Consider the following 15522-nt stretch of genomic DNA (forward strand, 5'->3'; position numbering starts at 1 on the left):
ACAAAAAACATAACCTGAATTCAAGGTTGTCAAGTTAAGGGTTAGTGAACACGAGCGTTATAGTATTTTCCATTGGTAAAACTAGTGTTGATCTCGTTTTGATCTGATACTACACCATTGTTGATGTAATAATAGTATCAATTTAGAATGCACAAAAACTTGAAAAAAAAATATGTGACCAAACATACTCATATTATATTTGATTTAATTATTATCAAGCTTCTAATACAAAATCAAGTTAATATAAATCATTTGTATGAGGCTACTAAAGTTGAAGGTCTACCTCCACGAGTTGAAAATGATGTACCTATGCTAAATGGCTAAACATATTTATTCACTCTTTCTTGAATAGTAGTCATGGATTTGAGTGTTATGAATTATAAACTTATTTAAATAGATTGGTAATAGGTTATTCAGCTTTTTATAAATATAAATCATAGTTATCACATTTCTAGATGAATTTTGAAAATATATTCATTGAATGAAATATGTCTAATACATTCTTTGAAAAAAATGGTTTATGATGAATCTTTCTGTTAATCAGCTATCGTCCTTCTACAAACGGTAACCCTCCGAGTCCTAAATTCTTCAGGAGACTTGTGCGACCAATGGATTAATGAGGTCTTACCTTTTAACGTGCGATGACCAGTAGGTGCCAGATGATACGCAGAGAACACCCATCCTCCTCTTAATGAGGAATCGATTCCAATCGAGAGGTTGCTTCATGAGTGGAACTTATTCAATTCGTTGAGCAAGCTAATTCATTTTATAGGTAACGTACACATGCTCACAAAATTAAAGGATCACAGAGTATTATCAGATCGTTTAAAAGATAATTATTTCAGAATAAAAAACCCATAATTTGCTGAAATAATGTCAATCCATCAAGAGGAACCAAAAAGAAAATAAGGGTTTTTTTTCAGTTCTGGGGGGAAAATGAACTGTTTCAAAATTCAATATTTATTTCAAATTTTGTTTCAAAATTTCAAATTTTCAATTTCAAAATTTATGCCAAATAATATGTTCCCTCAGAAAAAATTAAATTTAAGAAAGGTCTTCATCCTCATAGGTTCTAAGATACCTCTTTTCTTTAACTCGATATTTCAGAAAAATTTATTACAAAAATTTGATATATCACTGTAGGAATATTGTATTTTCAGTTTATGACTACTTGTTGATTATAGAGTGAAAGAGAATTAAAAAGCGAATAATCATTTTTATTCCTTTGAGTGATATTTCCTTTTGCTGTATTACAGAAAAAATTGACGGAGAAAATTTGTAACATATATTTCTTCAACGCAGTTCACTTTTGTAAATTTTGCAAAATTTTGTGGCTATCGAGGAAATAAGTTGAATTATACTTTCATATAATGGTGAGTGAAGTTAATAGTTTCCACCAATTTCGAATTCCCCCCCTAAGAAAACATGAATGAAATAAAAACATTTTTATTCAATGCTAAAAACAATCGAAATAAACATGAATAAGTGTATAAGGTTGAAATATAAATAAGACAGTTGAAGCTACTTCGAAATGTGGATTCAAAAAATTAAATCTTATATTTTTAGGAAAAAAAAACATTGCTAGCCTTAGATTGAACCATGAAACTGGTACAAGTACTGATACTGATATGTCTGTGGTTTCTATGCAGTTTTCTTCTCGATATAAGAATGTAACTACAAAATAATCAAGGTTTTCGATATAGTATCACTGCCTTTGAAATGAAGCTGCACAAAATGATATCCTAATCTAAGATATACTTGGACCACTGGTGTTTCTTTTGAGTTGTTATAAATATGAACTCACCTAAGCGTAATGTGTATTATTCCATTATCAAACTGATAATGCAATATGATGAAAGATCAAATATTGAAATGAAATATTCATTATTTCAGTAAAAGCTACTTTGTCAGTCATTGTTATTCATTAAATTATTTAATACGATTAGGATAGACAAAGAATGAAGGAGTTTCAATTCACATTGAAATCAACCGGAATGGTTAATTAGGAAAATATGTCTTTCACAAACTCCTTCATCCATTTACACTAATAATCTCCTGTTGAAATTTCAAAACAATACAAAATAAATTGTAAAAATCACTGTCAATATAGGATAGTCAGATTATCGACAAGAAGGAAACAGCTTGGAAAAAATTGGTCCTGTGGATAAATGCAAACACTTTTTATAAAACATTTTCTCAATAGAGGATTTCCGTATACAAAGATCATTTTTCAAATTTCTTCTCAGCTATATTTTTTTTGGAATTGTATATCTTTATTTTAGAGTGAAACGGGTAACAAATTTAGGTATGTTTAACAAAACGTAACTTATGTATTACAGTAAATAGGACTACAATTGATAAAGGACAGAGTTTCAATCGAGGGTTCTCTACAATAACAAATAGATAACAATTTGGCACCCGAAGGTCAAGTTAACAAAAAACATTCATCACAATTTTTTATATAGGAACCCATAATTACAACCATACCTTTAAATATAATAATATGTTGAGCACAATCATATAGAGCAGTAACGAAGAAGCTTCTAACTCATGCGTATCAACATTTATTAAAATATAGAAATACTCTTGGACAATACTTTCTAAATTCAGTTTATAATATTCTCAAAAGCACAGGCAAGTCTACAAAAAAATTATTGTAATGACTTTGTTAACTGTAATTTCATTAATAACTTTGTGTTAGCTTTGTTAAATTTTTAGTAATGTTAGTTCTGAGATAAGATATTCCAAACATGAGAATGGCTCAACTGAACAAATTAAAACCAATTGAAGTGCAAAGTGTGAATCAGAAAAAAATAATATCACCTGGAACATTTTTTGATTCGTGTTGTGATATTAGTTTTGCAAAATGTTAAGGGAGATGTGGCTGCCTTGTTTTCCTAGCAATGCATTTGTGGTTTAGCCTAGTACCACTGACGGGACCTAAGGCAGGTTGAAACAGCACTATCACAAATACATTGTGTTAGGGCTCCGTATTTACTTTTAATTCACAGTTATTAAAATGAATCATACTGAGTATAAGTAATATAAATAAGAGTTCATTCAAATATTTCAAATATGAACCCGGATTAGTTGAAAACTTTACTACGTGGCCAACCCACAAATGATGATGAACATTTTCATTCATTATCACAGTGGTCATTTATAAGTTGCTTCCTTAGCTGTAAAATCATACTCTAATCAAAGTATTACACTCAGTTGATTTAAATTTTTCAAAACTCAATCGTCAAACTGGGAGTAATAATTGGTTTCATAAACATATCAATTGAATTTTTCAACATATGAATCAGAATCAACAGTAAACGTTAACGAAACGTATAGATCTCCCTCTACCAAAAAATATTTAACAATTACTTAGTTTTATTTTCCGCCAAGACACGATGACTACTTCTAACAGATAACGGAGAAGATATTTTAACGCTACTTGATGATTTGGTCTTCTTCAACTTCACACCGTGGACCTTCTGAAGGGTTCTTTCGTGGGCGTAAAGCAAGACTCCGATATGCCGGTGACCAGCTTCCATTGCAACTTTAAGCGCCGTACTCCCATCAACGTCTGCTATGGTGGAATCACAGTCTGGTTGACTCAGAAAATGCTTGACTATCTCAATGTGTCCATGCTCAGCAGCACACATCAATGCGGTACTGCCATCTTCGTCCTGAATATTGATGTCAGCTCCTGCTTCTAATAGCAGCTTCACCATATCCAACCTGCCATGACTGACTGCCAACATCAAGGCTGTTTGATTGTGCTGCTTTGCACGAATGTTAACATCAGAGAGCTGGAAAAGCCTCCTAACAACGTTGGCGTCAGTTTGTGACCTCACTTCGGCCAAAGAAACTAACATGATGCACGTGTAGCCAGCTTTGTTCTGCTTATTGACGTCACAAACCTTCGAGTCCAGTAAAATGGAAACAACGTCGAAGTTCCCATGTGAAACAGCATAGTGCATAGCTGTGTTTCCGCTGGCATCAACCAGGTTAACCACATACTCCAACAGCAGGTTCGAGAGGTCTTCCAAGGCATCCAAATAGTCCTCAACATCAAGTGGGTTCGCTACCGGTGAACTAGAAATCCTGAACCACTCTTCTTGAATGATATTTATAGCACTGTGGTTTTTGACGTTTTTGGAGGAGTTTTTCAACAAAGAGTCATTAAGTACTTTCATGGCAGCCTGCATTTCTTTACTGGGGGCGACCTTCTGCCTACTCTGGCTCGGTTCAATATATTGAAAAATAGCAGAGTCGGAGGTGGGTAGTTTGTATTCATGAACCTTAGCTTCAATTAGTGTGGGAGTACTGTATTGCCTAGATACTGGTGCTTCTGCTATCGATGGAATCTGCAGGTCTTCAGAGGAACGGATTCCATTTGACATATCTTTAGGAGACAGGTCTAGATCTGACAGCTTAGATATGGGAGAAGGTTTTTCACTAGGAGGTGAATACACCTTGGTGTACGTATCCTGTCTCCTGAATTTTCTAATTTCCACAGGAGTCGTTGGTATTTGAGGTCTAGGAATCCTAGACGGTGTTGGACTCCCTTCTTCTTTCTTGTGGATTTCTTTAGCTTCCTCCTTGTCTTTTTCACATTTTGCACAAACTAATACCTCGGTAACATTGCAGCCAAAATCTGATGTCTTTATTTTACTTTCTTTTGCTTCACACCCAACATGCTTAGTTTGTACGGCGAAGTCTTTTGTGTCAGTATACTTGGAAAGAGTGTACTTTTCATACTGTGTGTTCTTATCGCAAGATTTAAGATCATACTGGCAAGATTTTGTAGAAGATTTCACTTTGATATCTGACTGACAAGATCTATTTATACTATTTATTTCATATTGTGATGATGCATTACGTGTTCTCGAGGAGAGATTCAGTTTATCCTCTCCCAAATTGAAAGATTTGCTCCTAGAGGTTAACGAAGCTAGCGATATTGGCATAGTATGAGTGTCATTTTTCTCGGGACCAACACCTATTGACTTTTTAATTGCGTTACATTTCACGCAAATGTTTTCATCAATAGTATCATCTGAGCATCCTACCGAAGAGCATTCTATAAATTTCTGTGTCAATTTATCTGATACTAAAACTTTCGCTAATATTCCTTTATGATCAAATTTTCTCTTTATTTCATCTGTTTGAGTAGACTCTGTCAGTTTTAATAGTTGCGCTTGCTCATTTTGGAATTGAATACCTACATCTATTTTATCTTTTGGTAATGTTGTCTGGGTTTCTCTAGCAACTGTTAATTTTTTATAAATCTGATTAGACAATGAATTTTGAGCATTTAAAAATTGAACTTTTTCTTTGAACCATTTGTCACCAAGCTCATTATCTATGGTTCCTGTCGAAACAGATTTTGTACTGGGGTTTTGATGTCCACTACTCACATCTCTGGTTGAAACACCACACGTGATGCCAATATCTTTCTGAGGTGGTTTGATAAATTGTGTACTTTGTTGAGCTGGTTGAATGTGATTAATATTTAAAGAATTCATACCTGTTGAATCTTGGGTTTTCAAACGATGGAGCAAACTTCGATTTTCCTCTTTTAGGCAAGAAATTTGACATTCCAATTCAGGTAGAAGTTTTACTTGCTCTTCCAACTCCCTCGTTCTCTCAAGGCTCAAAGCCATTTGTTCCCTAATATTCTGTAATGCCAAAGGACTCAGTCCGTAAGTGTCCTCATCAAAATCATCCTTAGTAGGCACCATGTGTGTTATGGGCAAAGCTGCATTGCTCGAGTCTGAGCTTGAAGAATCGGACGATATAGACAGCCCTCTTTGTAGAATTCCAGAAACTGCAGTAACATCGGGAAGATTATTAGACAAGGTATCTTTAGATCTATGGAGAGTCCTTTCAAAATCAGACACGGCATCGTCAAATCCATCAGAAGTATATGCATATTTGCTTTGTTGGGTATTTGAATTTAGTGGTGGCGATAATAAACTGGAGGGCGAAGAATCCTGCTCTTCTATAGGCTTGTAACTCTCTTCCAAAATTGCTAGGACAGGAGGTGTTAGTCCCAGCAATACTTCCATGGACTGTCTCTGCCTTCTTCTGTCCTTTCTTCTCTTGATTGAACCTGTACGATTATCAGCCTCTTTAATAATTGATTCACAGTATCGTACGAAATCGAGGTCGATGTGGTAGCCATAAGGACAGCAATTGCACTCATACCAAGAGTAACCATTTTCGTTAGTTTTTCTCATTTGATTGTTGACAGGTGGGGTATAATTTGGATATGGCATAATATTTAATCTCAAATTGAATTGGCAATTGGCTAAAGCTTATCTTCCTCGATTAGAGTCTCGTAAGAGAGTTTAAAATTCAACAGGTGCATGACACAACAGTGCAATTTAGATAAGTGAATGTACGCCTACCAGGCTCCAGAAGAGGGCAACGGAAAACATGAAGAATTATTCCAAAGGACGTAGTTCTCACTATTCACTAAGTTGCATTGAAAAATGTAATTGTTAACTTCTTCATTACGTGAAAATATACAATAACAAGAAAAAAAACTGAATTTTACGATTTACAACGTTGCCAAAACATATGGGTGTAATCTCTCCGATTTTAAAAGTCGAAAGGATAGCTTAGTTCTCACTCGCTGTAGCGTTTAAAAACATCTGTTGTGAGTAATAAGCACATGAGATTATTAACGTTATTTTCCGAAATGTGATAATCTTTGATGTGTTTCGTTCAGAAATACTTCTATTATTTGGAATACATTCCCCTACTAATACCTTATTGATATATTTTTTTCAATAAATTGATGGATGTAGCCGTTACCACGTGGTGGAAGATCATCATAAAAATTGAGAAATGAAACTTCCAATATTTGTATTCCACTTGTAATTGTAACTAACGTTACTGCAGTTTCGTCTTATACGGAAATTTTCAAACGAATACAATAAACTCCGATTAAAAACTCAGAAAGTGCCAATGCCTGTTATAAAAATAGAACAATCATTCTGTAGTGAATAAATACGTTTCTTCGTGAATGTGTCATCTGATGGTGAACATCGACTATTCACAATAAGGGTAACTGACGTAATTGCAATGTTTAAACTTGTATAATAATATAATAAATCTACTGTGAAGACAAGCTAAGCATTTCATTTGTTTCCTCATCCACTTTGATATTGTGTCACAGTATTTCTATATTGTGTACTGCAGACGAAACGTCAAGCATAAAAACCTAACAAACACGGAACATAGCTGTGACACTCCTGTCATTAGTCATAAAAGCATTTTTAGACTCAGAGTATATTTTTTATTGCCCTCAGATTTTAGACAGAAAAATCTAGAAATCTTGACTTTATGACGTGTATTTTAAATGAGAAAATTACATTATCAAAAAAAGTTACATTATTATTACATATTCAAATAATTTGGATTTATTCTTTCATATTTATCATTAAGGAATATATAAATTGAATCGACTGAAAGAAATTACATCTTTACAAATTTGAGTAACCGTTCTTATATATATAATAAAACAACCGATTAAAAAGACATTGAATATTATCGTTAATTTTAATATATCTAACTTCTTCTCTTGTCCTTGTTTATCTAGACTTGAAATTACACGTTCATATTTCTGTTAATCTTCTAATAATTCTGATACAGAAAAGACGTGTGAATTCAGTAATACTTGATTAAAACATAACAATTTTTCATTTCACCTTGAAGTGATGGTAATTCAATACTATGATATATATTTCAAGCCAATTGAAGTTTAATGTATATTGATTCTTCGGAAATGCTCGAGCTTTGGACTATATCTGTAAATACCAGAAGCAACAGGAATAGTGATATCAAAATTCCTTTCTGTAGAATCAATTATGTACAAATTAGACAATATGTAGGACTTCAAGTTCAGAAAATGATTACCAATTTTCCCTAGTACTTGAAAAATAAATTTAAAGATTTTTTATTTACTTAGAAAAATAATAAATAAAAATTCACAACATTTAATAAACTTTGAAGTAGGTACATGAAACTGAAGCCAAAAATCATATCATATGATATCAATAGGAAGACATAATTGTATTAACATAATTTACATATATTTCAAAGAAGAAACATCCCCTGAAAAAAATTTACGGCGGCCGCCGGTGGTATTCATCAATCAACTCTGCGTTTCTCGCTTGTTCTACGTGTCGCGCCGCTTCCAGAAGATTCCTATTGGCTTCCAGATACTTCCATCAGGATATAAACACTACCAACAGGCAGATGAAGGAAGTCTAGTTGAAAGTGCGGTACGAAGTGGGCTAATAAGACGATTGACATTCGAGTATTGGTCTGAAGTTCAGTTGAAGCTTTTGTGTTATATTGACAGTGTAATAGTGAAATAAAGTTGATTTCGATTGTACAGTGTTGTCAATTATTGTCAAACCCACAAGGAAAACGTAACAATATATTTAATACTGTTTCACATTTAGAAATTTCTCAAATTACTATATGTTCATACAATATATTCCTAGCTGCTATAAGATTTCCATTATTTTTGTAAATAAGGTGTAAATTAAAAGCAGCTTCATATTTCAAACACAAGATGTGTGGGTATTGCTCCAAAAGTTCGTTGTGCACTTCAAATACCTTTTTATAATAGTACTCTGCTAGGTAAATTATTCCCAACTGGTGATACATCCTGCCTAGATTGTAGTATACCTCATGAGCTGCCTTTTTACTTCGTAGCATAGAGTAATTCAAAAATAAATAAGTTACAGTTTCGGCGAGCATTTTCTTTTTACTGCGATCAATGTTCCTCTGGAATTGATACTGCAGCATGACGATGCTCAGCATGAAAGCAGAATAGGCAGAATTGGTCTCCTTCAAATCTTTCAAGAAATAATTTATTCCCGAAATGTAGTTTCCTGTCCATACATCATTATTAGCAACAATCTTTCGTCGTTTCTCTAATATATCTATGTGTAAGGCCGAAGATCTCTCCAGAAACCTTGTGTGACGAATATCATCGGAGTTGCCGTCATTATTCCGAACCAATTCCAACACAGATTAACTTTTGGGTACCTTATGAGAAGATCTCTTATTATGTTATAGCCATGGAAAATATCGGAGCATAATAAGCACGAGAAAAATGCCATCAAGTAGATCTCATCTGAAATCATAAAGTATTGTTTTAATTTTCAATAGTTATGAAGCACCGTCAAATGAGGTGACTCTCGACACCATACACTAAACTTATGAAAGGATCTGTCCAAGTAATAATAATAATAACTTTATCTCCACGAAACTAGATCTTCTGATCTCATTCCTCTATTTTATGTGTACCTGTTTGAAGATGAAAAATTAAAAACAGAGTTTACATTGATGTGAACCTTGAGATAATGAATAACGGAAAAAAGTTGTGAGCTATCAATGACAGGAGCACAGTGAAAAGTATTCATAAAAGTGGTATGGTAAACAGAGTACTTCAAAATAATGATAAATTATTATTTATCAATAACTTATACTTACTAAAATATTTAGTGAATCTTTTAGAGCATAAGCCCATGAAAGTAAATTTCTGCAGGAGACCATACTCTTCCTTATCTTTTGCCATTTGTAATATTTCCTTATAGAGATCATACTCTTCCTCTACACTCGGCTCTCCTATGCTTACAAAGTCGGTCTCGATTTCTGTATTTTCGCTTCTAAAATTCCTCATCTTCTTCAATCGAACAGCTTTTTGGTTATAAGTATCTCTGGTCATGACTATTTTTAGTTCTTCCGAATATTTCAAAACTATACAATGTCTCGATAAAAGTAGTTCACAACTCTTCCAGTAACTTTTCCAATCATTGATTTGTCGAAGAAGCTTCATTTGTTCAATCAGTACAGCAACATCTAACTTATTCGTGCTCAAGTCTTGGGATAGCACTTGCAATGCTTCTGTTCGTTTGTTCTGTTTAAGAAGCAACATTGCCAAAGGATACAACGCCTCTATGTGTGACGGTGCAAGTTTCATTACTTCGTAATAAGCATCGGTTGCCTGTTCAAGCATTTCACAGGCAGCCAAACACTCAGCATATTTCAGCCAAACCCCAGCAAGAGAAAAACTCTTGCTCTTTACTAACGGCACGAGTAATTTCAATGCTTCTTGTTGGTAATCAGTAATCATGAGTGCCTCTACTACATCTAAATATAAGTCACCAAACATTTCGACATCATCTTCAATGAGCATTTCATTAATTAATTGTGGAAATAAATTATCCGCTCTCAACTTTATCAAACAAATGATGAATTTTATTTTGAGGTCGATTTGAAGATTTTCAGGTGAAATATACGTATTTACTATAATTGTGTTGTTTTCAGTGACACTGATATCAAAACTGAATCCACAAAATTCTGTGAAAATATCAAGACACTTTGAATAGCATTCATTGATGATATACAGTTCCAATATCATATTGATAAGATCATTTGTTACTTCTTTTGGTATTCTTCTGATCGGAATTTCCAAAGTTTCTATAGCAGAGTGATATTTTTTATCTTTAAAATACTCTTTGGCTACTTCCATCGATACATTCATAATCAGTTTAGAATGCTTCACAGATATATTTCTAACCATAGTTTGCTTATGACTGAGAAGAAGTTTAGTTTCTCCTGAAAATGATATTTAAAAAGTTATTTCTAATAATTAATTAAACATTGGTGATTATTTGTTTTGGAAGCCCACAATAGTTTTCAAAAAATTTTTTATTGGACTTAGGCATTTTTATCTGCCGATCATATCTTCATTTCACGATTGAAAGCTGGGGATCTTCAAAACTATATTTTCACTTCACATAAAAGACATGAAAGTTAGAAGGGTTTTGCATGTACAGCAATAAAAAAAGTGGCGCCACATTTTGATTTCAAATTTGTGATTGGTGGACAAAAGTACATGTTTGAAAAAAAAATCCAAATACTAATGTGAGCTGTTGAAATTAATATTCACGGTTATTTTCAACAAATCAATAAATAATAGTTTTCTCACCTTTCTTTTCCAATAAGTCAATTTTCTTGAGATATATACTTATATCTGTTTTAAGATATCTCAGTGTTCTAGAGTAACATTTGATTGCTTCATTTATTTCTCCATCTTGTAAATATAATTCAGCCAATCTGCATGCTATATCCTTTTTACCGGGAGCCAAGTGATTTGCTAACATGAGATAAGCTTTATGTTTTTTTGAATTTGTATTTTCATACACTTGAGAAAGAGTTAAGTAAGGTTCGTAAGCTTTGGATTCCTGCCTTATTACCTCGAAACACATTTTTTTGGATGTTTCTAGATCACCTTTAGCGTATCTTAAATTAGCTTCACCCATCAAACCTTTCATATGAACAGAAAGCTTACTCACAACTTTCCTTCTTGTAGAAAATTCATCTTCAACTAGAAAATAAAATAAAAATTAATTAATTTTCATAAAGCAACAGTAAAAGATGACATATCCACAGACGTGATCTACAGTATTAATGTTTGGTGTTATGAAAATAATGTTAATTCAGATGGAACATCTGGAAGAAGTGTTCTCAAATAAAAAATATCCCTTTCAAAGTCTGGACATTAAAAGATTGGTAGAACTCAGTTTGAGTAGTTAGAACTATAACCTTTTGACATTCAAAATCAAAGATCCAAACTTTTACCACACTATATTTTTCTAAAACCTAGCCCATACTTTTACCGTCTTCCTGTTCACTATGATCATCACTGTTTTCATTTTCTGAAATAAAATCCATTTCTTGATCAATTATTGCATTGCTAGGCCCAGGAACATATACCGGGTCTGAATCAAGTTCTTCTATATGGATTGGAATATTTTCAATCTCAAAGTCCATATTCGATGTTGTAATATTTGAAGATTTTTGTGTTATTGTATCATGTGCTATTATAATATATATTTATAATTTTTAAAAATTTTGAATCAGCAACATAACCCTATTCCTCCTTTGTTTACACAGAAAATATATCAGAAAGCATCTATGATTTATGTGATAGATTATGCAGATTAGAGATCACAGAACGTAGAAATAGAAATATGTATTTCGAAGTGCCTTTAAAAAAATTCCATTCTAGAGAATCCAACGTAAAATTTTATATGGTAGGAGTGTTCTAATTTCTAATATTTACTCCGTTAATTTAACACTTTTCAGGAGTCTATTCTTTTCACTTTCCCATTGTTCGGTTAATAAAATCGAATGCAAAATTTAGTGCTCGATATTTCAGGAGTGAAATGAGAAAAGGAATAGAATTGCTGTTTCTAGGCGATGGTTGTAATATTTGTAAATATTGTAAACATAACCTCAAATGAAATAATTGGTTATTCTTGATAATTCAAAAGTGGTTTTTGGTTTTTTATAGTTATTCAGTTTGATTTTTGTTTTAAATTTTAAATAATATGTCTGACGAGAAAATCGAGAATCTTAAATTGGAGATCAAAAATCTTCAAAATGAGTTGTTTCTCAAGAAGCGATTATTGCAGGAATTATTAACAAAAGAGGTGGGACTTTTATATAAAAACTGAATCCATCTTTGAACTCATTTCCATTTTGCATATTCAGATCAAATCAACCTACTGCAATAACGCTTTGTCAACTGAGGAAGTGGTACGGTATAGTCGCCAGATGATAATGCCTGATGTAAGTGTAGCTGGTCAAATTTCCTTGAAGAAGAGTAGAGTTCTTATTGTAGGGGTGGGAGGACTTGGCTGCCCAGCTTCATTGTATCTGGCAAGTGCTGGAGTTGGTAAATGATCTCCTTATTCCATTTTTCATTCACTTTAATTATTTATGCTTTAGGACACATCACCTTAGTCGACTATGACGAAGTAGAAATTTCCAACCTACATAGACAAGTTTTGCATTCTGAAGATGATGTAAATGTACCCAAAGTAGAATCTGCATTCAATAAGCTCAGAAGGTATTTTATTGTAAAAACTTGTAGGAAAACTTAGAAAAATATTTTTTGGAATGCATGAAAAATATGTAATGAAAACTCTTTCAGTCATCAGTAATATTTTTTCGATATATAGAAGAAATGATTAGTTTCCAACAACTATTTTCTTCTCCTACAAATTATTTTTGCCCCCATATCTTCGAAACAAACCCTATCAAAAATCATCAAAGGACAAAATATCCTTAGAATAGTCCAAGGAATAGTCCCTTAATTTTTTGCCGCATGTTTAATGAACACCCTGTATATACCAATATGATTTATTTTATGCTGCAAGAGTCCAATGCAGATCCGTGAAGAACGGTCATTTAGCCTACTTTGATGCATTAAGTAGGTAGTTTCTTTATAAATTTAGAAACCCAAAGAAAGGTTTTCCAAATAATCATTAATGTGTTTAAAAAATACTTTTTCATACATCTTCATCTACATGTTCATGGAATGCATCGTTTCTATTTGTAGGATAAATAGCAACATAAAAATTGTTCCAATCAAAGAACATGCCAATTCTGAAACAATAAAGAATATTCTGGAGAATGATGAATATGACGTAGTTGTAGATGGCAGTGATAATGTTGCCACTAGATACCTTTTGAATGATATATGTGTTATGAAAGACATACCCTTGGTCTCTGGTAGTGCACTTCAACTAGAGGGTCAGTTAACGGTTTATCATTATAAAGGAGGCCCTTGCTATCGATGTTTGTTTCCTATTCCTCCTCCAGCGAACACCGTTACTAACTGTGGTGATGGTGGTGTTTTGGGGCCAGGTGAGATTTCATGATTTCATCAGAACTAAAATAATTGAAAATTTAATATTTTTTAATTTTATAGTTCCTGGGCTGATTGGTGTACTACAGGCTCTGGAAACAATAAAAATTGTAACAAATTCCACTGGAGTTTTATCAAGTCGATTTCTGACTTTTGATGGTTCAACTTGTACATTCCGGAATTTCAAACTTAGGCCTAGAAACCCAAAATGTGAAGTCTGTGGTGATGACCCTACCATAACCTCCCTGATAGATTATGAACAATTTTGTGGATCAAATGCCCATGACAAGGTATTTGAATTTCCTTTTATTTTCCGTCACGCTGACTCTCATGATGACTTGGGATATAAATATAAATTTTTATAGGTGGTTAACATTGATGTTTTGGAATCTCGACAGCAGCTAGATGTAAGGGATTTATCAAAAATTGGAAATGATGGCGTTCTTTTGGATGTCAGGCCTGAATTAGAATTTGAAATGTGCAGTGTACCTAATAGTGTGAATTTTCCTTACACTAGTATTTTGAAAGATTTGAAACCTCTCAGAAATTTTTTGGAAGAGAAATCGTTAAAGGGTGTGAAAAATGGTAAGAATTGAGTACTAGTTTTTTTTTTGAAAAATTTGCAGAGTATGACAGTCAACAGTGACATTTGCTCATCAACTTCATCTATGAATTTTCATCAATTCCCCTTTTAATCTCTGAATTTCAATAAACTATTAAATTTCGACTTCAATCTGAAATTAAATACTAAAATTCAAACCAAGTAGCTATGGCCCCCTCTGAATTCAAATTGGACGTTGACAAAATTTCTCGAATCTACTGTGGAATTAGGCCACAAAACAATTTTATATTCCATGATGAAATAAGTTTGAGTTCTGTGAATAAATCTCACTGTTGAACTTTCGGTATTTCATTTGTTTCTCGGTCCTTACTGATAATACTGCCTGGCAAAGTATGACTCTCTATTGACTGAAGAAAAATAAGACAAATCTATAATAATATTATATTTTCAGTTTATATATTATGCCGTCGAGGAAATGATTCCCAGAGGACAGTTCTTTATTTGAAAGATGAATTCAAAGATGGCTCTTTTGAATTTTGCAATGTGACGGGAGGTCTTCATGCTTATTCCAAATATGTTGACTCAAACTTTCCTGTGTATTGAACAATTACCCTGATGTTTTTTTATAATAAATGTTCATATCAATTGTTATAAATTTTGTTTGTCATTGAGTTCAATTCCCCAATTCATTGAAAACACTCGGTAACTACTAATTACTTTATTACGTTTCTTTTCAAACCTTAATACGAAATCCAAATTCAATAAAATTTCTTTGTGAACATCTAATTTGAAAAACTGTTAAATTTTTATGTATGTTTATACATTTTGTAAAAATATATGACCTTGACATTCTTTGTGAGTGGAAATTTACGAACTAGCAACCGACTAACAAAAGTTGATAAAATTTGTTAACTTCTGCGAAGTTCTTTCAAATTTAGAAAATGCACAATCTCATAAATACGTCTTGGATAATTTTTCTCTTATAACGATTGTAGTTTAATCATTTCGGTCTATAATATGTGGTGAGCTGAAATAATTGCAATTGGTGCTTCCAGTTCCATACAAACAAATGATTTTGTAGGCAAATACTCCATGTCACACAAATATTAAATGATTTTACCCTGAAAATTGCTTCGGTCTCGACTCTCAGCCCAATGTAATTTTTTCAAGTGAAAGATTATATCCGTCAGCAATACTTTCACTACGGGGATTTTGAGAGATTTTTTTG

At 32.9% G+C, this 15522-nt stretch overlaps 3 protein-coding genes across 3 annotated transcripts; 1 reads left to right on the forward strand and 2 right to left on the reverse strand.

Annotated features, from left to right (window-relative positions):
* Window positions 1–1430: 1430 nt before the first annotated feature.
* On the reverse strand, window positions 1431–6577 carry LOC111504233 (KN motif and ankyrin repeat domain-containing protein 2 kank). Its single transcript, XM_023158745.2, has one exon. The coding sequence runs from the start codon at window positions 6267–6269 to the stop codon at window positions 3369–3371; it is 2901 nt and encodes a 966-aa protein (XP_023014513.2). The 5' UTR covers window positions 6270–6577; the 3' UTR covers window positions 1431–3368.
* Window positions 6578–7978: 1401 nt separating this feature from the next.
* On the reverse strand, window positions 7979–11995 carry LOC111504231 (general transcription factor 3C polypeptide 3). The gene is given in 5 exon segments (XM_023158741.2): window positions 7979–9011; window positions 9014–9145; window positions 9505–10632; window positions 11006–11404; window positions 11691–11995. Coding segments are annotated over 5 exon segments (2358 nt in total). The 5' UTR covers window positions 11851–11995; the 3' UTR covers window positions 7979–8472.
* A 262-nt stretch (window positions 11996–12257) lies between these two features.
* Uba4 (Ubiquitin-like activating enzyme 4) lies at window positions 12258–14949 on the forward strand. The gene is made up of 7 exons (XM_023158744.2): window positions 12258–12512; window positions 12574–12757; window positions 12811–12931; window positions 13424–13731; window positions 13796–14022; window positions 14098–14317; window positions 14746–14949. The coding sequence occupies exons 1-7, from the start codon at window positions 12411–12413 to the stop codon at window positions 14895–14897; spliced, it is 1314 nt and encodes a 437-aa protein (XP_023014512.2). The 5' UTR covers window positions 12258–12410; the 3' UTR covers window positions 14898–14949.
* The last annotated feature ends 573 nt before the right edge of the window (window positions 14950–15522 follow it).

Source organism: Leptinotarsa decemlineata, unplaced genomic scaffold (assembly GCF_025532065.1).
Source record: "Leptinotarsa decemlineata unplaced genomic scaffold, Ldec_3_MD MMD2_tig00000882_RagTag_RagTag, whole genome shotgun sequence".
NCBI lineage: Eukaryota > Metazoa > Arthropoda > Insecta > Coleoptera > Chrysomelidae > Leptinotarsa > Leptinotarsa decemlineata.